The 23,617-nt window shown below is 40.3% G+C and overlaps 1 protein-coding gene across 1 annotated transcript in view; it reads left to right on the top strand.

Moving 5' to 3' along the window:
* The window catches only part of rcc2 (regulator of chromosome condensation 2), a 32,499-nt gene extending 14,249 nt beyond the window's left edge, over nucleotides 1-18,250 (top strand). The window contains exons 5-13 of the mRNA XM_020515746.2: nucleotides 445-576; nucleotides 3,526-3,614; nucleotides 5,023-5,137; nucleotides 8,971-9,137; nucleotides 10,412-10,592; nucleotides 11,583-11,688; nucleotides 13,432-13,504; nucleotides 15,672-15,749; nucleotides 16,959-18,250. Coding sequence (XP_020371335.1) covers nucleotides 445-576; nucleotides 3,526-3,614; nucleotides 5,023-5,137; nucleotides 8,971-9,137; nucleotides 10,412-10,592; nucleotides 11,583-11,688; nucleotides 13,432-13,504; nucleotides 15,672-15,749; nucleotides 16,959-17,063 — 1,046 coding nt within the window. The 3' untranslated portion in view covers nucleotides 17,064-18,250. The remainder of the gene's footprint in view (nucleotides 1-444; nucleotides 577-3,525; nucleotides 3,615-5,022; nucleotides 5,138-8,970; nucleotides 9,138-10,411; nucleotides 10,593-11,582; nucleotides 11,689-13,431; nucleotides 13,505-15,671; nucleotides 15,750-16,958) is intronic.
* The last annotated feature ends 5,367 nt before the right edge of the window (nucleotides 18,251-23,617 follow it).

The following is a 23,617-nucleotide window of genomic DNA, read 5'->3' on the forward strand; positions in this document are numbered from 1 at the left end:
ATTTCCCCTGCATTTCCTTGTTTAATTTTACTTTGCATTTACATCCACTAGTTTATTTTCTTTGTTCTCCCCTGCCTCAAGTGGAAACACATTTTCTATGTCTATCCTAATGAACTCTTTAATAATCTGATTTGATACACCTGACATCAGGAAGAAAGGGTCCACCAATAACCATTCACCTTCACTCATTATATGTCAAGGATCATCATTGACCAGAGGCCTGGATCCATGTAGCTACCAAGAATGGGGCCGTCACTCCTGGGATCCAGGGGAATGCTTGATGCTGTCCTGTTAAGTAGTTGATTGATGATTAATTTGGAAGGCCTGAAACAGAAAATGTAGGCCTTGCCACTCTCGTATGAGGTATAGCTCTTAGTGTCCATGAGTGGCAATTTTTAAAACATTCTTTTTCCCGTTTTTTTTTTTTTCTTTTCACCTTTTTAGGTCGTGGGGAGAAAGGGCAACTTGGACATGGAGACACAAAGCGAGGGGAGGTCCCCAAGCTCATTGAGGCCCTCAAAGACCAGACAATAGTTGCAGGAGCTTGTGGACGTAATCATAGCCTCTGTTTAACAGGTAACTGCCAAAGTGTGCAGGAGGCCTGAAACTATGTTTTTATTGTGACTTTATAATGAACAATGATTGTGTTTCGTAATAAGGTGCAAACAGAACTTGGTTTAGTCGGTTCCCTTTTTGGGAAGATTGCATATTTCAGATAAAGCTAATACTGAACATATGCTTAAAAACTGGTGTTCTATTAGCATTTGAATAGCTCCACTGTTTAAACCAGTTACCCTTTTGAAATAAGTTGATGAATATTGGAAGTTTAGTTTTGCACTGAACTGTAAATAAGTGTCTATATATACTATGTTATAACCAACAGAGAGACAATGTTAAGATACAACGTGAGGTACAGTACTGTCTTAGCTGAAAAGTAGCAACTAAATTGTCTAGCATTAATGCGTGCAGTAACAACATATGCGTGGGATTGCAGAACATTCTGAGCAGTGGCAGTTGTTCCTCATCCAACAAGGCCAAGTAGCTCGTAGCGGTATCAATGAACAATTTTGCTCCTTCTACCTGCAGTTTGGTTAGTTCCAGCTTGATGTTACAATGCAAGGTAGGACCTTAGACCAGGGCTTCCAGAACTCCAGGTGGTGAAACCTGTGGTGTTGGCAGATGTACTTTTGGGGATGTGAACACAGAGGCAGCACTGTCTGCTGTGGATCTCTGACCAAATGTAACAATTTCATGATCTCTCTTAAATCTTTCAGTTTTCTTTAATAGTGCCTGTGGCCTAACTGGCTGATTTTTGTTTTTGAGACCTGAATTCTGTCCTGAAAAATTCAGTGGAAAGAGGTTTTTGTTTAAACTTTGGAACTGCACTCACTGAATGGTGTGGGCCCCCACACCATGCCTACTCCAACTCCTCCTGGGTTTCTTAATATCCTGCCCCGTCGGAAATCTCATTCAGGCCTGCAGTCACCAAAATGGGGCAGAACTTGGGAAACGTTGTTTTGAACTGTCCCTTCTGGATACCCATGTTCACAAAAATTTTGTGTGTGATGCTCTTCTAAGAATAAAGACTTAATGGAGCCGATTTTAGCCTTGAGGTAGTGGGAGAATTCGGTGTTGAGATAATTCTAAACAGGCTTCTAATTGGTGGTTTACATATGTAGTACTATTCGCAAAGACTGAGTCTTTTTTTTTCCAACTTCTGCATGGTGAACTGCTGTCTAATCCGATTCGATTGAATTTAAATCTTGTGGGTTTAAAAACCTTCCAGGGGAGCTTGTAGTTGAAAGGCTTCAGCATGGAGCTCAATGATGTCCATTTCATTGGAGAGGAAGTAAAACCGAGCACTTGATGTGGGGGTCCCTTGGCTGATTGTTGCCAGATACGTGTATTTAATTTCCTGTTCATTTGAAGTAGCTGACTGTCTGTCTTCTGGGTGTAGTGCAAGCCTTCGTCTATAAATTTTCCTGCAAGCAACACTTTTGACATCTGATGTGGAGCATTAAACATCTGAAGTACTTCTACTGAACGTGCCTACTTAGTTACCTTCTGTTGAGGTTCGCGCTGTGCTTGCGCATGCTGTCTTTTGTTTTGCCCTTGTTACAACGTTTAGTTTCCAGTTTTCAGAATTCTGTTGGAGTGAAATAATTGTGCAAATTAGAACACTTGCCTTTCATTTAGTCCAAAAAGATCGCAGTTTGGATCCCTGCACTCTGAATAAGTTAAGAGTTGCAATGATTGATCTCTATGTCCTTGGGTAAGGTATTAGGAAAAAAATTTGACTACTCCTCAGGGATGCATGTAATTGACTGCTGAAAAGTGCATGCTGGTCAGGTGGGTCTCACTGTGACTATTGGGAACGCTCTGAGCCACTAGGGAGTGAAGAAGTTCATATGAAAAAAGGCAAATTTGTCCATTGCGCACACAAAAGCAAGATAGTGTTTTCAACACCACAAATAATGCTGCAGGAGTTATCCTTGTAAATCTTTCTTAATCTATACTGGACAATATGTAACTTGGGGAAGGTTTTGGTTTTCAAAACGCTTGCCAGTTAACACTGTTGCATAAATTAGTATCTATCCTAATCGCATAACCTTGGATCAAAATAACTCCATTGTTTAATTGTATTTGTAACTTTATGGTTACTCCCCTGCTGGCAGAGCGAAAAATGGAGTTACTGTGATCAGGCTGCAATAGAATATGTTCAAAAACAGATCGCCCTGTTGCTGCAAAAGAAGGCTGTTTTTCCTCTAATTTCATTTTCTCCCCTCTCCCTGAAGGAACAATCCATATGTTGGCATGTTGTTCTATTGCTATTTATATTTCAGTACTTCGCCCATGAGCTTCACGACAGTTGAATAAAGATTGACTGTTCAGCTAACCTCCTTTTTGTTTTACCTGATATCATACAGCTGTTGCCAGCAGAATTTACTGGCCAAATCTATCTTAAGCAGGAACCTTGCATTCTTATTGCTCCTCCTGCATTGAAATTGTGTAGATTGAGTTACAATTATCAATCACTGATTCACCAGATTCAAACTAGGGACCAGACTGGAGACTGGCCCCAATTTTAGCTTCGTGTAGGACAAATGCCAAACCCTTGCCTCCCCATGGCTTTTCAGCCTGAAGTCCAGGCAGTTGAGTCCGAGCCCCCATTCTACCTGCATGAAACAGGCAAATTTTCTCTATGATCGGAAGCTATTGGCTGACACCAGAGGGAAGTTTCCTGACAAGAAATGAAATTGTAGGAGAGAAGATCTAATAAAACTCATCTTAAACAAGACATCAATGTCATCATTGTTAACATTGGCATTTTAAGTGATTAACATTTGTACCAGCTCTCAATAATCTGACTGTCCTGTAGATGACTATTCATAAATGCCCATCATGATGTCTGTTGTAATTCTGTTAATCTCCTTCATTGAAGACTCACTCTTGCTCTGTAGTTTGTAGACTTTTTGTAATTAGAAAATCTAATTACTATGTTGTCTTAACTTTAACTGTGTGTAGAAAATGGAACCGTTTATGCATTTGGTGAGAATAAAATGGGGCAGCTTGGCCTCGGAAACCAGACTGAAGCGGAACCCTGCCCTTCACAGGTAAACTGAATCCCGTCAATCTGACAAACCATTATCTTGATGAATATTTCGCATTCATCTACCAGCCCCTTCCCTGCTCACTATTTCCACTTTTCTCTCTTCTATAATAACAGGCCTGCATAGCTTTCCCTGGGTGTTAGAAGCTCTATTGAAACTTGCCCAAGTGAGCCACTTTTCATGTGTTCACACGTTACAGAGTCATACAGCATGGAAACAGACCCATCTTGTCCATGCCAACCGTACATCCTATTCTAACCTCGTCCCATTTGCCAGTATTTGACCCATATCCCTCTTAAACCCTTATTCATGTACCCAGCCAGAAACTATTGAATCTATATCCAACCCCCTTTTTCAAATCGCAACATAATGTTGTTGTGTAAACAAAAAGAAAATTCTACTCCAGTCCTTTAGCTAGTTATTTTAATTCAGTATATTGTTCAGCTGTCATGGCACTACAAGGAGATATTACAGCTGTGTCTGATGTTGTTCTCTCCATGTTCCCGTATACACTTTTTTTCCAGCAAATTACTCAATCACTCTCTTGTGTTATAGTCTATCTGCATTTTTCTCCCCTTCCCCTCTTTCAGATGTTGCGTTTCTATTTTACATAGTTTGTTTGAAGAGTGCAGGAGCAGCAATGCAATGCCTTCTGAACGTATGTGCTGATATACTATTTCATGTCCCATTACATTAGGTTAATGAACAGTAAAACCAGTAGATTAACAATTTTCTGCCATTAATGCTAATATTGATATGCTATTAGATTGAAAGTACAAAACTGGCTGCAGTCCTTTGTATTTGAAAAATCATTTCTGTACACCTTGCTAGGCAACAGTGCATACGTGATCTTTATGACGTCTTTTTCTGCTGAAGCCAGTTAACGTTGATTTGGTGCTTGGCAAAACAGTATCCTATGTTAAAATTACAACCACTCAAATTTTTTTAAAAAGCTTCTCTTTTGGCCGCCTTGCATTTTGTCTTGATTTCCAGCTGTTTTTGGTTGCTTCTAAGTACATGTTTTCTGCTCCCCCACCCCACCACTCCATATTTATTATTGATTGTTCTTTGAAAGCTCCAGAGAGAGGGTGAGTGGCAGTTTACATGTATTTGTGTCATAGCAGTTTATGCTATATATTAGATAATCTTGATAAGGGAGTGACTGAACTTGCAGGTACTGCGGCATCTGTTAAATTTTATTTGTTTCTCCTAAAGTAGCCTGATCCACAGCCATTTAGACTATGGAGAGCATAGAATAATGAATTATTATGTTGACTGCAATTTAAAACCATACTTTTTAATGTTACTTTATATATAAAAGTTTTTCTTTATGGAGAGTTATAAAATCGTTCAGTGGGTTGATCAATTACTTTTGTTCTGTACTCTCTTTTCACTTTTTTTATTCCCCTAGATAATGTACAATGGCCAGCCGATTGTAAAAATTGCCTGTGGTGCAGAATTCAGTATGATTGCTGACTGCAAAGGGAACCTGTACTCTTTTGGCCATCCAGAGTACGGGCAGCTCGGTATGTATACATGTTTTAAAGTTGAACCAATGTCTTCTGCCACTGGATTTTTTTTCTTCCAAAACTCCATTCTCCTGTCCGCTAAGCTAAGGACATCTCCCAAAGTCCTGGCTCACCTGTGACCCTCAACCCGCTTCAGTGTGGAAGCCAGCACAGTGATTAAGCAATCTTTATTTCTTAATTTAGTTGCATGTTGTTGGTATATGCATGTTTAACTGAAGAGGAAACCAAATACCAGTCCTGCTCTCATTTGAGGGGCTTATTGCACATTGAACAACAAACTCTCAAAGGAGCCATTACTGCTTTTAATGAGTGTTTCACACATGAAAAGTATGAGAACAGTGGTAGATTAAGGCCATTGGAGTCATTAGCTGGTGTTAATGTTTATCTCCTTGATCTGTGTTGATCTGACGTTCTTGAAGGTGCACTTTAATGAGCTGGAACACAATTCCATTTGAATTTGAGCTTGTAGTGCTAATAGTTAGCATTCTCATGTCAAAAAGACCAGGGGAGTCTGAAAGATTGTCTCTGCTCCCATCCCTCCCACTCCTTCACTTGCCAGTACTTTCCTGGAGAGAGCATTTGATAGAAATGAGAACACAAGTGTCCTTTTTAAACATCCGCAGACCTCTGGGTACTTTGTTTTTTTTTCTGCCTGTTATTGGTGCATGTGTATGGCTTGCCAGTAGGCTGAGCCCTCTGCCTGATTGTGAAAATGAGCTTATACTGTTTCCAATCACTGGCATGGACCAAACTGCCTTTGAAAGTAGCAGAAAAGCTCCAGTTGGTTTTTCTGCCAGTGTTCTGCTTTCTACTGTGGCTGCAATTTCACAACGTTTAATGCATCAACTCGCTGCAATGCAAGAGACAAGATCTGCAAGAGACAAGATCAGCAAAAGCTGCCCAGAATTATGGAATGATTACAGCAAAGAAGTTGGCCATTCCGGCCTGACATGTATGTGCTAGTTCTCCAAAAGGAGCAATTCCTCGAGACAGACTCCTGTTGTTTCTGTGAAACTTTGCACATTATTCCCTTTTCAGATAATAATTCAACTTCCTCATGAATGCCTCGATTGAGCCTGCCTCTATGTCACTCTTGAGCAGTGAAATCCAGATCCTAATTGCTTGCTGCATGCAAGTTTGCCTCATGTTGCTATTGCTTCCTTTTCCACTGTTTGAAATTTTTTTTTAATCAGCGCCCTGTTTTGTTCTCGATCCTTCCTCCTAAGGGGAGCTGTTTTTCACCACCAACTCCGTCTAGACCCTTGTAATTGTGAATTTTTCTATCAAATGCCCCTCAAATGTATTTTCTCCAAACAGTCCCAACTTCTCCAATCTATGTGACAGAAGTTCCACATCCCTGGAACTTTGCACACTTTTACATGAGTGGATTATTGGAGTGGACGATGGTTTGCTTGCAGCATACATACTGCTCTACCTATTAGGTGCCTGGGTTTTATTTTGATTTTTGAATGCACCTATTAATCAGGAAGCACTTTATCCACGTGGTGAAATTTGACACCCCAAAATACTGATGCCTGTACAATTTCAGCTTTCAAGACTTCAATCATTGTGAACAATTTTGGGCCGCAAATCTCAGGATGTACGGGCCTTGGAGTGGGTCCAGAGAAGGTTCACAAGAATGATCCCAGGAATGAAAGGCTTAACATATGAGGAATGTTTGAGGACTCTGGGTCTATATTGGATGGCATTTAGAAGGATGTAGGAGGATCTAATTGAAACTTGCAGAATACTGAAAGGTCTGGATAGAGTGAAAGTTGGGAAGATGCTTCCATTGGCAGGAGAGACTAGGACCCGAGAGCATAGCCTTAGAGTAAAGGGGAGACACTTTAGAATGGAGATGAGGAGAAACTTCTTCAGCCAGAGAGTGGTGAATCTATGGAATTCACTACCACAGAAGACTGTGGGGGCCAGGTCATTGAGTACATTTAAGACAGGTAGATAGGTTCTTGATTCTCAAGGGGATCAAAGGTTACTGGGAGATAGGTTTCTCAACCCCAGTCAGCCATGACTGAATGGCAGAGCAGACTCGATAGGCCGAATGGCCTAATTTCTGCTCCTATGCATTATGATCTGAGAGATTAGCTTTACCTAATAAAACCATCCAGCTTAGTTGCCAGGCTTATTCTTAGGATGTTGCCACTTGCTGAGCCAGCATTTATTACCCATTCTTAGTTATCATTGAGAAGCTGCAGTAGTCTTTGTGGTGTAGGTGTGTCCACAGTCCTGTTGGGGACAATGTTCCTTCATTGCTGCAAATCCCTGGAACAATGGTTTAGTTTGAATTTAGGACGCTGTGTTGTACAGTATGTGACTGTTGCTGGCATTTGTTGCCCATGAATATGTTAATTCTCTAGGCCATTTCAGAGGACCATTAACATTGTGTGTAGAGTGATGTAGCAGATTTCTTTCCGAGGTGAACCAGGTGGGTTTTTACAACAAGTGACAATTTGAGTTTTGAGCCCACATCCCCAGAAGATTAGCCTGTGTCTCTGGATTACTCATCAAGTAACATTACCACTACAGCACCACTGCCCTTGTTGTGATTGTTGTGTCCCCACATATCTGCTGCTCTTGTCCGTTTAGCAGGTAGGGGTCACAGGTTTGGAGGGTGCTGTTGAGAAAGGCTTGGCATGCAGCTGCAGAGTATCCTGTGGATGGTATGAAGTGAAGGTAGAAAAATGGGGGCTGTTGTGCAGATCAACGATGATATAATTGAATGGCAGAATCTGAAAACCTTTCATGTGAGAGTAGGGGACAAATATATTTCATGCAGGATCCAGAGGTGCTGACATGGGTTTCTCTGGTCTTATGCAATATAAAGACAGTGAACACAGATTCTCTGACACAGCTGGTAAAATGTGGTCTGTAACCATAGAGACTAGACAGTCTTTAGCATGGTCCCTAATGAATTAACTAATCTCTACTGCAGTTTCAGTAGGTGCACTCTCATCGTCCTCCCTGCCTGTGGACATAGAGATGAGATGGGATATTTTTCACTGATCACCATTTTGGTACCTGCTGCTGGAAAAAAAAGTATGTGATGTTAGAGTGAGATGGGTTGTGATCTTTCCAACATTTGCTGTATGAGCCCCTGTGTGAAGGATCGCTATATGGGTGAGGCAGACAAAGATCCCCTTGTGACAGTACTCTGGCATATATCTCGACTTCTGCCAAAGAAGAAAATGGGGGTGGATACAAAGTGACTATCTGAGCCCCTCTGATTTAAAAATGATTTTTTTCCTGCTTTCTTTCATATCTCATGCTGTCAAATTGAAAGATGAAGAAACAATTAAAACTACATGTTCTTACAGTGTCTGAAATGAACAGTTTTTCCTTAATTCCTGCTGTTTCTCTAATTTAATTTCCCCACGATTTAACATGTACAGTACTTGGCACCCCATGTTGGTGGTCCTTGTGTGTTCTTTTGAAAAAGTTCACAGAAAACTGTGTGCCAACTTCCGAAGACACTACTATTTCAATGAGACACTGCCTGTAAATAGCTGTAAAGGAGATGTTTGTATTGCGAACTCCAAAATTGAGCACCGCAAATAGTAGACAGTTAATCGACCCTTTAAGAAATCGAAGAGAAATCCTTTTCCCAAAGAATGGTGAGAATGTGGAAATTATTGCCATGTGGAATGGTGAGGCAATTAGTTTCCCTTTAAAATACATTTATACTAAATCAGAACTGACTTTAGGCATGCTGTTGGGGAAGGTGAAATAAAGTTGGAGGTGGTATGTGTTGTGCCAGCACAGACCTGTTAAGCCGAATGGAACATTATACCATGTTAATTACTGTTTTCAAACAGGACACAACTCTGATGGGAAGTTCATTGCCCGGGCCCAGAGAATTGAATTTGATTGCGAAGTGGTGCCGCGGCGTGTAGCAATCTTCCTGGAGAAGACAAAAGATGGTCAGATCTTACCAGTGCCAAATGTTGTTGTCCGTGAAGTGGCCTGTGGAGCGAATCACACGGTACAAAGCTGATTTGTGCTTGGGATTGTCTTGCTAAATAACTATTGTGTAACCTAACCTCTCTGCCCCTGAATCCTCATTCTCCCGGTCATTGGATTTGTGTCTTTTAGAAAGAAAATTATTTATGCAGAGGGTGGAATAAAGGGTGACGTATTTTCTGCTTTTCTCTTTCATCAGTGAAAGACCTTGTAGAAAATATTTTGTAGTGTGGTTTTTTTTATTTTGTAATACAGCTTTCCATTAAATTTTTGCAAAGAGCCAATTTGTTGTCCTGCCTTCTACGCAGTTGCCCATCTTTCCCCTCCAATCCAGGTAGCGCATCCCTAAATCTGTGGCCACTGTTTTGGAAGGACGAGCTAGCTGGCACTTGGGAACTAACTAAGATCCCCATCAGACCACCTGCTATCCAGATTTCAATTGTATTGACGCTGCTTCATCATTTCGCAGTTGCAATCCTGAAAATACAAGTATCTCTGTGGGAATGACTTCACTGCATGGATTGGAGTGGTTCAGGAAGAATGCCAACAGTCTCAAGTCTAGTTTGGATTGGCGATGCCCTTGGCATGTCATTAAGCCTCAGTTTGCTGCAGTTAATTGGATCTATTCCCTAACATAAAACTAAGTACTTCAGATGCTGGAGATCTGAAATAAAAACAAATTCATGGAGGTACTCTGCACATCTGTCCACATGTGCAGAGAGAGAAAGTTTTAACATTTCAAGGCTGATATGACTCTGCTTTGGAATCCGAGAAGAGTTGTCTGCCTCAAAGTTAACTTGGATCTGTCCCTACCTGTCCATCCCTACTGTTCTAATTGAAGGGGATCTATTTTCGATTCATTATTTCTTTCCTGCAAATTTTGACCAGGCTTCCTTCCTGTTTAGCTGTTCCTGGCTGCATTCTAGCATTCTGTTGGAATTCTCATTGCCCTTTTCTGAACACAGTGATCCCTGAACAAAAACAAAAACTGATGCTGCTGTCCATCTGAACTAAAGCAGGAAGTACTAGAGAAACTGTGTGTCTCGTAGCCCCTGTGAAGAGAGAAACAGTCTTTAAAGCTTTTTGAGTTGAATATAATGTTTGTCAATATAATGACACCTGATTTTTTTGTTTTTGACTGACTGGTTTGGCTTTAGCCCATGTCAGTCATTACTACAGGTGACCATCCTGAAGATTGGTCGAGTATACGTTCCAGAATAAATTAAATGGAGCTGCTCCTGCAGCCTTTCAAATGTTGAAGAATGGCTCTCTTTCATTTGTTTTTGCATTTCCTAGATTGCTCTTGATTCGCAGAAGAGGGTGTTTACCTGGGGATTTGGAGGATATGGTCGCCTAGGACACTCTGAACAGAAAGATGAAATGGTTCCACGCCTTGTTAAGCTGTTTGATTTCCCTGGTCGAGGTGCTGTACAGATTTGTGCGGGGAACACCTGCTCATTTGCAGTGAATGAAATGGGTTAGTAATGCACAATGTTTTCATTATTCCTATGGACTGATTGTGAAATGTGAATTGCTTCTGTATGGTGGCGAAATATCAATTTGGTGGGGCCTTCTGTGGAGCATAAACATCAGCATACACTAATTGGGTCAAATGCCCTTTTTCTATGTTGTATGTTCTATGTAATTCTGTGAGCAGGGCATTACTGCTGTCTGTACAGCTTGGCTATTGATCTTACTGATTTCTTGTTCCAACGTCATTCTGGAGCTCATTCATCTTTTTGTTGCAAAATGGGTGGGGGGAGAAAAATGTGACTGCTAGTAGGTGGGTTATCCAATTTCAACTCCTTAAAGTAGAGCGACTTGTAATGATGAAACTTGCTTTTTGGAAAGTGTACAATTTACACCGTACCATTCCTCGTAATTGTAGGTATTGTGCATTGAAGTATCTTTGCAGTCCAGTTTAGGTAGGCTCAGTGGTGGCACGCGTAACCTGAGTCAAGATTTGGTGGTTCAAATTCCATTCAGGACACATTTAAACTGACATATTACTTCTTAGTGCTATACTGAAGTGTAGTTGGAAGTGGTGTACTTTATACCAGTGTCCCCTTTGAGTGGAGGGGTGACAGCAATATTTGAAGAGCAATGTTTTCTGATATCCTCCACTAAACATTGAGTTAGATTAATTGATCATTCTAATCTCACTTGCTGTTTTAGGTTTGTTTTGTGTACAGATTGGCTGCAGTGTTAACCTACACAGTGATTACTAATTGCTGTGATGTCTCTCTAGCAAACAGTGCAGCACAAGTACAAGTTTACTTTTCCACTAATTTCTGTTTCTGAGATGCTTGAGCAAGACAAGCTCTTCCTGACACCCATGAGGCAGAGACAGTGTATGTAATAAACAGGCTTGTTTTGTCAAATTTGGACTGGGTCACTTGTGGCAATGCGTGCCTTTTTAGATTTAATTGGTCAGTAATTCCAGTCACTTTCCCCTGTTTGTTATCAGGTGGCTTGTTTTTCTGGGGTGCTACTAACACTTCCCGTGACTCTACGATGTATCCCAAAGTGGTGCAGGACCTGTGTGGGTGGAAGGTTCGAAGCCTGTCCAGCGGGTGAGTAAATGGCTGCAGAATTGCAGTGTGAAATATAGGACTGCTAGTTATGTTTCCTTGACTCCATTGCCTTGGCTGAGCCCCACAGACCTGGAACTGTTGTCTACCTTGCTATTTCTGATGAATAGATGAACAAGCTGGGGATAGGGGTGGGGGAAGAAGACAGTGAATGTATATAAGTTGAATATAATGTCCTGTGTTAGATTTGGAAGCTTTTTAAAATACCATGTTATTAATTTACAAGATGAACGTTAGTTGCCCTTGAATGTAATGATGAACCGCAGCAGTCCATATTAAGAAGATCTGTAATGTTTGAAAGAATGGCCCAGAATTCTGAATAGGCAATATATTCCCAAGTTAGGGTGGTATGTGAATTTGAAGGTGGTAGTTTTCCTATACCTCTGCTGTCCTGGGTGGTAAACATCACAGGTTTGGAATTTGCTGCAGTACAGCTCGTTGATAGCGTACACTGGTGCTAAATTGAGTGACTGTGTTTTAAGATGATGGGTGGAGTGCCAATCAAGTGGTTGCTCTGTTCTGGATAGTCTTAAGCTGCTTGAGTGTTTTTGTGCTGTCAATCATTCAGTCAAGTGGAGAGTATTCTGTCACATTCCTGACTTATGCTTTGTTTTCAGGAATCAGCAGTTGAGACATTTCCTGCCTTTGACTTGATGTTGTAACCACTATTTATTTGACTGATCCAGTTAAATTTCTGTTTGTTTGGCATCTCCATCCACAGCCTCTATGCACTGTTGTTATGCTCGTACGTATCCTCTCCTGAGGATGCCAACCTTATGACCCTAGACAATAAGCAAATGCATTTTTGGATCCCACCCAAAATACAATCAACTGCATCAGCCTTATTTGATTTTATTTAATCTCCCTCCTCCAAAGTGGTTCAGACCTTGTGCACTGCCCATACTCTTTGTCCTGCACAAGACCAGGAACGTGCAAAATTTAAAACCGGGATTTTCTACAAAAACAGAACACTGTAGATTCTGCAAATCTGAAATAAAAACAGAAAATGTGGAAATAGTCAACAAGTTTGGTAGTATCTAAAGGAAAAACAACTGTTAACACATCAGATTGGTGATCTTTCATCAGAACATTAATCACCTGTTCTGTTGGAAGGTCATTGACCTGAAATGTTAGCTCTGTTTCTATCTGTTCCACAGGTCTGGCAGCGTTCTATATACTTCCAGTCTTTTCTGATTCAACTACCTGGGATCTTCTGGTCTGTCTTAGTGCACAATGCACTGCCTGTGCCCATTTAATAGAAGTGTTGATTTTTGCTCAGTTTGATGGCTTTGGTGTGTTTAATCAAAGGTCACAAGTGACCTGGAGACAAATATTAAGAATATATTGGGCTCCACTGTATAGCTATCCTCGCAGCGGTACAACTTAGTTGCAAATATAGAATTTGGTTTCCTTCCTGTTGAAGATGGTGCTACAAATGAGAGATTTGCAAGGAATTTCAACTTTTAAACTTTGCATGCTCATCAAATGCAAATAAAATCTAATGGGTAGGGGTTTAGAATGGAAATTTGAAGAAAACAATAAATGCTGGTAGCTTTTTATAACCAGTTGAGCAGCATTTACAAGGAGAATGGGCCTGTTGTGGTATTTTGGGTGTGTACCCAAGATCAGGTCTCTGGCTTGATAATAACACTTGGCAAAAACCTCTGGCTGAAAGTGGGATATTTCTGAATCAAATTGTCTTTTATTTCTCTCTCTCGTGCTCAGGAAAAGCAGCATAATTGTGGCAGCTGACGAGAGCACAATCAGCTGGGGACCTTCACCTACCTTTGGAGAATTGGTAAGAACTGTATTGGGAGGTAAGGTAATAGCAAGACTGAGCTTCATCACGTGCATGGAAGTTGGTGCATGTCACCCTCGAATTTAAAAAGTCACAGAATTAATGTCACCAAGAAGCAATGCTGTTGGTGGATTTCGAGGACAGCAGAATTGAAAAATGTATCTACTCTAAATGTTCACAGTTAAAAGATAAGTTTGATGTTTGCATATGTATAACAGTTTTGTAGACTTCTCTCATCAATTTAACATTAAAGTGAAGTTGGGATTTTCTTTTGAGTCAAGAAAAGGATTTGAACCAAAGATTTCCTGGGCTGCTTAAATATATTTGATGTATTATTGTCTACGTTTGGCATTTGTTCAGAATCATTCTAATTTTCCACCCATGAATAACAAATTTGGAGAATAGCAACCTTGGAGTTAAGATCTAATCTGATTGGAAATTGATATAGAGTGAGACTCCCACTGCCAGGAAACTTGATTGAAGTCTTTGCTGCAGTGCCCATTTTAACCTTAGTCCTGGACACCGGAAACATTTATTTAACTTTACTGTCAGAATAAAAGTAGTTTTACATGGCTGCAGAGTTTGGTTTAAACAACTCCGTTGCTGAGGCAATTCATAGCCACATTGTGTGGTCTAAAAGTTGCAAGGGACCTTGAGCCGGCTTCTACCTGTTTTTAAAAAGGTCTCTTGAGTCTTCATTCCCAGTTTGTTCAAAGTTAATTTGAGGTTGGTGACTATTATATCCCATAAAGTTTCACAGCAAACTTTGGTTAGCTTCTTTTGGGATAGCCAGACCAAGTGCATGTAGGTAAAGCAGGGTGGTGAATAGAGTTATAGTCATAGAGATGTACAGCACGGAAATAGACGCTGCAGTCCAACTCGTCCACACCCCAACCAGATATCCTAATTTCATGTAGGCCCATATGCCCTCAAACCTTTCCAATTCATATACCCATCCAGATGCCTTTTAAATGTTATAATTGTACCAGCCTCCACCACTCCGTCTAACAGTTCATTCCATACATGCACCACCCTTTTGGGAAGACCTTGGGCAAAAGGTCAGTGTTCCTGCTTTTTGTTTGGGAGGGTTAGGGGAGCAGGGAGAAGGAGTGAGAGAGGGCTAAAATAGAAGTTGTTGGAAAAGCTCAGCAGGTCTGGCAGCATCTGTGGAGAAAAAAGTCAGAGCTAACATTTCAGGTCCAGTGACCCTTCCTCACAAAAGGTTCTGAAATATTAACTCTGATCTCTTTTTTTTCTTTTTTTTCTTCACAGATGCTGCCAGACCTGAGCTTCTGTTTTTTGTTCCTGATCTACAGCATCAGCAGTTCTTTTGGTTTTTAGTGAGAGAGGGCTGACAGGTTGTTGTGGGATGGGGGGGGGTTGTAGTTTTTGCCGCAGAGTGAAGGGAGAAGGCTGTGAGAATCATCTTGTGTGAGAGTAATGTTCAGCAGCAATGTTAAACGTGGTCACTGTCATCCCTGCATGCACTGTTTATAGGAATAAGATTTTTCACTGAGGCTGTGTATTTCAAGAGGTCCAGAGAATTCCATGGAGGGGTTTTTGGTATTGACCTATCAAATCTGTTCCATTGACATACTGCAAAAAGGAGGGAGCTGAAATGTTCAGTTCAGAGCAGGGAAAGGTTGCTGATCTTAGGACACCTGCTGGCAATTTCTGAAAGTGCAGGCCAATTCACTTAACTGCATAGTGCTACTTTTTAAACTATTGTCAGAGATGGATTTATCATTGGAAGCTGTCACTTGCATTGCCACCTACAGACACAACTAGCTCTGTAACCAGGCATTCAGCTAACCAAAATATGGTGGATGCTTTAGATCTGAAGTCAAAACAGCAGGTCTAGCAGCATCTATGAAGTTCTGAATAAATGTATGTGGGACTCAATGCTAACTCTGTTTGTTTCTTTCTCTCCCTGACCTGCTGAGTTTTTTCCAGCACTTTTATTTTGTATTAACCCATTTAAAATGGATTTTGCCATTGGCTGACTGAGGCAGGCAAGATTCATTATTAGATTTTAAAATGTAATGTTGCGACCTGTTTTTAAATGCACCTTAATAAAACAACAATGTTCCTGCCACATGGGCCTATGTACAGCAGTGTTAAAGCTGCAGGCTGTTGGTATGAATTTTAACCGTAACTGATGTTACAGGGATATGGAGACAACAAACCTAAATCCTCCACCACTGCACAGGAGATAAAGACCTTGGATGGAGTTTATATTGAGCAGGTGAGAGTGAGCTGTTCTCATTCCTTTTCCATTTTGAGCTATAGTGTATTCAAGATCCCATTTCTTCAGTATAGCTCTCTGCAGTGATTTTTGTCTGGGATCTTATCGCTTCTGTTGAAATTCCAGCGTAGAATTGCATTCTCTCGAGTGAAATTGAAATATTTTCTCCCCTCTACCCCACCTTACAGGATGGTGGATGTATAACGAGACTTCTAGAAGTCTTAATTCTGGATTGGTAACACTCAGTGAAGGGATTGAATCGATATTTGTTGTAAGGGGATCAAAACTGTAGCAATGTTGTTTGACTCTGGTGTTAGTGGGATTGCCCAGCTTCAACTCTGGCTATAAAGGACTCCGGTCTGAATCCCAATGTTTTGGATTCAAATCACACTCCAGAAATTTGAAAACACAGCACAATATAATAGCTCACTCGGAGATAGTAAGAACTGCCGATGGTGGAGTCAAGTGTGGAGCTGGAGGACCATAGCAGGCTGGGTCCTGATCCAAAACGTCAACTTTCCTGCTCCTCTGATGCGCTCCTCCAACTCCACAATGTGTTATCTCACAATATAATAGCTGATGCTACAATGTTGAACACAGTGCTACAATTTCATAGAATCCCTACAGTGTGGAAACAGGCCATTTGGCCTACCAAGTCCACACTGGCCCTCCAAAAGTCATCCCACCTCATCTCTGTAACCCTGCATTTTCCATGGCTAATCCACCTAACCTACACATCTTTGGGAGGAAACCGGAGAAGACATATGCAGACATGGTAAAAAAATGTGCAAACTCCACACAATCGCCTGAGGGCGGAATTGAACCTGGTCCCTGGTGCTGTGCGGCAGCAGTGCTAACCACTGAGCCACCGTGCCATCCTGTTTACATTGGGTAAATGTAAAGATCCTGTGGCTTTGTTTTTATGGGGACAGTTCTTCCCTCTATCCTGATTTTAATATCAATATTTATTCTTCAACCAAGATTACTAACTTCAAAAAAAAACCTGGTCATTATCACTTTGCTGCTTTTTGGGAATATGGTATCTATAAACTGCTGTATTTTCTATACTTCAGTGTGTATTGCCCCACAGCATTTTACAGTCATTCTGACACAAGATAAATGCACATCTCTTTATAGACCTCTTCGACTCAACACCTTTATGCCCAGTGATGCTTTGTAGGGAAAGAATTTTATTTTTTTTTCCTGCAGGTTTCTATGGGCCATGCTCATTCGTTGATGATAGCGAGAGATGAAAGTGATGCAGAGAAAGAGAGGATTAAGAAGTTGCCCGAATATAACCCGCGGATTATCTGATGCTGTGTAGCCTGAGCAACCATACATGAAAGCTTCACTTGAACAAAGGCAGCTGAAGTTTACAGTGCACTGGTCAACAAGATTCAAAAAAAAAAAAAAAATTCCACACTGAACAGGCAATGGACAACATCTTATAACGAACTTTTTCCAATTCATTACAAAAAAATGTTAGTGGTACTTTCATGATCGCGATTACATATGCAGCTCGTAGTAGTGTTTCCAAAGCAATTGATTTAAACAATGCACGCAGATAGTTAATTTTAGTTGTGTTGTATGGCCATTGTGTTACCATTGCTTCAGTAATGGCCATTTCTTACTAATGTGTTGGGGCTCTCTGTATTTTCTTTTTAAGCCCAGATTTGGCTGTTTTAATTGGTCACCAAGAGCGGTGTAAACAAGCTGGATTGCTGGGAATCATGGTCTTCAAATGGCTACATTTAAACCATCACTCCGGTACAATTATTTCTAATTTTAGTTCTGATCTGGCCAAATGATATGGTCAATGGCGTATGTGTAAATTGTGAAATTAATACCCTTCGTCTGTCTGTTTCGGAAGTGTGCACAGATTTTTTTCCATCTGGTTCTGCTCACCAAGTCCTGAGGTGTCACTCAGCTTTAGTGAAGACCAAACGTTCCAGTAGTACAGGGCAGGACAGGACCTGAGTAGATTGGACTTCAACACTGCCTGATGTTTCAGAGAAGCAATGTTCCAGTAGAAAGAGATCTTCTTGAAAAACACATGCTCCCCTTTTTAGTGCAATCACATATCTCCAGCTTTATTTTGAGAGGTCTGTTGAAAGATGTTTGTGTTATTTGGTTTCTGACCTCTTCTTTAGATCCCATGAAGAATTCGGGTCCTTTGCGATTGTGGGTCATGTTAGATTGTTGTTGACAGCAAGAGGGTTGCTGTCAGCAGTACCCCATCAGTGTGAAAGTGCCTTATGATGTCCCACTCTGGCCAACTCATTGCCAATAATTTATTAAAATTTGTTTTAATGATTTCTTCTGCAGAGCCCTAATGGCAGTCACATTTCCATTTGCTACTCGTGGTCTGTATTAAGCTATGTGTTTGGTTCAGTTTTACACTTCTGATAAGCTAATGGAACTATTATCTGCTCTTTTTCACTCCTGCCCTGTCCTGTCCACTTTTGGATTTTTTAAAAAATAAAGTGATCTTTGTGCACTAACTTTATCAGCCCAAATTCTAACCATTTGGGATATTTCTTCTGCTTAGATTTTAAGGGTCAAGAGAGGTGCTTTTGAGACTTTTCAGTGTGGCACGGTCATTTATAAATGCAAGGCTTATGATAGTCCTTCGCTGCCTTTCCTATAACGGGAACAATGAAATTGGCATTACAATTGAGTACTGAGACCTAAAGGAACTGTGAGCAATGAATCTGCCACAGTGAAGGGGAGGTGGGACCTCAATTACCAGTGGCTTGTTGACTGTTCATTATTTGACTAACCATTTTGCTCTTCTAAAGATCAGGGTAAGTTTTTATTTCAGGTATTTTATTAGGAGCATAAGGCACAACAGGATTAGGTCCAGAACAGTTTACTAGACCAAGTAGTCTTTGAGCATTTGGAAAATTCATTGGTATTTTGTGTGATAACCCTGTTTTGATTCTTCCAGTAATATTAGTGAGCAGTTCACATTAGATACTTTACATTTTAACACCTGCATACTGCACCTTCATTACATTATATCCTAAATTCTAATATCCTTTTTGGTCAGATTTTCCATCTGTTAAGTTCTGGTACGTAGCAGATTTTCCATTACTTCTATTATTATAAATTTGAAACCAATATCCAAAATGTGTTCATTCCAAGCTATTAGTAATCAGTTGTAATCTTTATCCTCCACCTGCAACACTTCCATTGCTTCTTTGTGATCTGATTGACCATAACGTGTGCGGTATTGACAATTCCTCATTGGTGTCAATCTTATGCTACAGTGTGATCATTTGTAACTCACTCCAGTGGTGTGGCTTCTGCCATTCAGAAAGCCATGTTCCTGACTCTGGATGCATAACTGTGACCCTGTGATTACAAATCCAGTTTTGGCAGCCATCTTTTTTTTTAAAAAAAAACAGGACCTAAGTTACCCTTTAAATTTTTTTTTGAGATGAGAGGAACTGGAAAAATGCAGATTACTCTAAAATATTTCTCTCTTCTTGTCTTAGCTGCCTTGTTGAATCAAAATTGTAGTTGCCCTATTTTTCACCTCTTATTCCTTCAAATTCTTTGTCTGTCTAGATACATTTCAAATGAACTGAATTTTAAGAGTTTGGATGCCTTGGAACAATGTGCTGGAAGGACCCTTATGATTTGGCTCCCGTAATCAGTCTAAGCAGAACTACTGGTGAGGTGAAAGATGCTGACATGAGTAAACCAATAAATTTAACCATTTTAACAATCTAGTCATGGTTTTAAATACTGCAGTTTTGTGGGGCATAGAACTTTAGAATAAACTGATGGTGCATAGGTATTTCTGTGACTACCCTGTGTTGCATCCTCTTTCCACAAGGTGAAATTGCATTGGCATCTTGGTGCTGAAGGAGTTGAGAAATGGCTGGTTGCATTTTGTCTGACAAATTGCGCATTCTTTTAAAGAAGCTAGAAGAGATTGGCAGGCTGCAATTCAAACAGAATTTTGTATTCCAGTTAAATTTGCAGCTGTATTTGAGTGTGGTGGTTATGAATTTACAGTCCTGAAGTTTCCAGACTTTGGTCTGTGCTGGAGTGCAGGAATAAATTCAGTTCTGTAACATGTTAGATAAATATGCCTCCCTTTCTTTGGTTTTAATTTTTAAATTAATTTTTTCCCTCACTCTGATTTGCCAGCCAAACTGCCTACTTTCCATTCTGTAATTGGCAGTGCTGTGGTGTAATTATCAACAGCTACAAAAGCTAGGTTTGCTTGTACCTTCCCAATGTTTGTTTTTTTTTTGAGACCCTGGTAAGTTACTCGCCTGAAAACAACAGTATCAGTGTACTGAGATGTGTGTGCATTTTCTATTCTGATCCTTTTTTAAAAATCTGGTACACAAGTGACCCTGTGTGGCACTACAGTTACATTGGTGTCTCCCTGCAGCAACTGATGCTTAAGTGTCAAGTTAGCCCATGTTCTGCCCCTTTTTTTTTTCCCCTTTTCTCCTTCTGGTTTCAAAGGTGCAGGCTTTATGGAATTGGGTATGAATGTACCACAGAATTTTTCAGGTGCAAGTTGCGCTTATGGTATCTTGCATCAGTAGCTGTGAGTATGCACTCTTTTCTGTAAGTATTGCATGGAATTCAACCAGACTGTCTTGAAAATAAAGTAACTTGGATAACTTTGGACTCGTTGACATCTTTCAATGCTCGTGAATTTGTGTAATAAAATAAATAGCACAGTGAAACAGAGCATTAGATGGTGCTCTTCTGTGCAAATTTTTTATTTATTTAAATAATTTTTCTCCATAGTAAAAGGACAGCTACTGATATTACTTAAGACTATAAGTTAAGTGGCCTGTGATCACCTCCATTTGACACCAAGTGTGTTTCACGTGCCTGTGCAGATTACCTGTGGTTTCCAGCTCCAGATGTCTGGAATCTAAGCCTGCCAATTTTAATTTTCACAGTCTGAATGGGGAGTCAAGGTGGACTTCTCCTTTTTAAGCATCAGTTTTCTTTTTGTTAATTGCAAATGTCCAAATTTAGAAATACATATACTCTGATAAAGTGGAAAGTGGTTCACCTTGCTAAAAAGAACCTTCCTTCTTAAAAGTGGTTTATGATTTTTGGAAAGATGTGTTGACAAACACATGAAGCTGTTGTGGTACAAACTTCTTTTTTTGTTTGTTTTATCCACACACTGAAATCCCTCTTGGGGGAGAATTGGGAAGGATGGGAGAGCGAAGAGGGAAATTTCCTGCTTCTTGGCTGCTTTACCCCAAAGGAGAGAAAATCTTAAATGTTCATTGTAGCTGTGGTGCCTGGTGAAGTAATTCCACTATGTACAAATGCCATCCAGTTGTACTATTCATGGCTTCCCTGGTAATGCAAAACTAATAACGGAATTGAATATTTGCAATTTTCAACACTTCCCAAATGGAAGTGAGTTGTCGGCTTGTTTAGTGAGTTGTGTTGGGAGAGAGCATGTCTTTTCATGCTGGTTATTAATGACTAGTTTCTTGGCATCATTAGATTTAGTTAGTAATTTGTAGCTAATTAGCTGCCTGTTCAGTGCTGTAAACTTTTTTCTTTTTTTTTTTACTTTTGTACTTCTTGCAATAAATTGAATAATTTTTACCTTTCATTTCCGTGCATTGTGTGATACAGTTGACTTCAGAAATTACATCTGTTAATAGCTGTAGAATTTGGAGCATTGCTGGTTTAACATTCAGTGAGTTATCTCCATTGACTGTGACATTTTGCAGATGAATCACCAGTTTATTATCAGGTAAATGCTTTTCACTCAATTTGTGTCCCCAGTGTGAGTTTAAAAACAAAATTTTCAACCTAAAATTTTGAGAACTGTGTCCTCCTGTCCTGAATATTGACGGTATTGTTAACTTTTTTATGTTGCTGAAATTGGTTGTGGGATAAGAGGATCTTGGTGTCATCTGAAATTCCTTTCTCAGCCAACACCAGAAAACAGACTGTGCTTGTTAGCAAGTAGTTTGAAGGAGCTTGATGTGTTGAAATTGACTGCTCTGTTTCAACCATGATTGCATGTTAAAGTACTTCATTGGCTACAAGGTGCTCTGGAGTGATCTAATCTTGAGAATATCCTTTGTACTAGATATATTTTTATCCAAGTGGCATCTTCAGTTAATTGATAAGTAAATAACACAATGGGTAAAGTTATAGTCAACTACATTTAAAAGCTTTGTGTTGGCATCACAAACTGATGGTTGGATCTTCCTGGGAAAGTGATGGCCTAATAGTATTATCAGTTGACAATTAATCCAGCGACTCTGGTTCAAATCCTGCCAAAGCAGATGGTGGAATTTGAATTCAACAAATATCTGGAATTGGGAATCTAATAATGACCATGCAACTGTTGTCAATTGTCAGGAAAAACACATCTGGTTGACTAATGTCCTTACCTGGTCTGGCATACGCATAACTCCAGACTCTCAGTAATATGGTTGGTGTTTATCTGCCCGCTAGGCAGTTGGGAATAGGTAATAAATGTTGGCCTGGTCAGTGACACCCACATCACGTGGATTTTTTTTAAAAAAAAAAAAGTGTGGGGTTATAAACTCCAGTGGTAGCAATAGCCACTCTGTTGCTTGCACTGATCATAGGTTCTCCCCCACCCTAATCCATTCACTCAGTTCTTCAAGGGCTCATGACTGTTTTCAAACCTCAGGATGAACTTGCAGCAGAAAAGAGTTTGAGGAAACATCACTTTACGTAATGCAGTTAACAAATATACGTTTAACTTCCGATGAGCAAGGCAACGGTACGAGGGAGCAGAGAAGTCGTGAGTTGAAGGGAAGATGAAGGTTGAAATACCCAAGGATGAGCAGGTGCAAAGCTGGGGATGAGCAGGCAGTTTGCTACAAATAAATTGCGTGCAAACTTTGAGAGGATGAGACAAAGGGGCAAACAGAAAAAAATGAGGTGGGAGGAATAACCCAGAGGTACCTTTCTTTGTAGTACCAGTTTAAAGTGGGATGGGTATTGTAGGGCATCTAATAGGCTAGGGTTAATTTTGGAAGAGGCCAAGGAGTCATGAATAACATTTTTGACCCCAGTCTCCTTTTTATTTTGGGTGAAATGAATTGACTGGTGTTTGCAAGGCAAATAATGCTTTGATGTGGACAGTCATTGGGAAAGAGGTTTGAGAGATTAGTTTGTGGAGATATTTGCTGGGAAAAAGCTGAATCATTGCTGTAAAGCAAATAAGACAAAACAGGAGTAAAGAACAACAGGACTTGTTGAAGCATCAAAGCAATAAATGAAGACATGGCAAATGTGTTAGGGAAGCAACAGTTGGTCAATTAGGGAGTAGGGAACTAGGAAAGCATGTTGCAGGAAAGAAGAGTGAAATATGGCTGACAGTGCAGAGATTGGAATTCTATGCCAGGAAGTAATGTAGGTAATGGGAGCCCAGCTCAAACACCGAAGACAACACTCAGTTGGACACAGTAGTGGTAGTTAAAACAATATGCTGGAAATAATCAGCACAATGGCAACAACTGGTGAGAGAAAGGTTAATGTTTCGGTTAAGATTTCAGAACTGGCAGCAGTTTTAATTACTCGGAGGTGAAAAGCTAAAAGTTATCGATTTTTGCCTGTGCGAGGGGGAATCTAAGGAGCAACCTATTTTCATAAAAGCGAAATACTGTGCTGACAATCTGAAGTTAAAAACAGAAGTGCAGGAAAATCTCAGTAGGTCTGACAGCATATATGATGCAGAAATTGTTAATATTTAGAGTCAAATATGACATCTTTTGTTCTGCAGAGGACTCCTATTCCGCACAAAACATTAACTCTTATTTCAGTCTCCACAGACACCTCAACACCTACTGAGGATTTTCCCCAGCACTGTCCCCCACACGTTT

Source organism: Rhincodon typus, chromosome 31 (assembly GCF_021869965.1).
Source record: "Rhincodon typus isolate 14 chromosome 31, sRhiTyp1.1, whole genome shotgun sequence".
NCBI lineage: Eukaryota > Metazoa > Chordata > Chondrichthyes > Orectolobiformes > Rhincodontidae > Rhincodon > Rhincodon typus.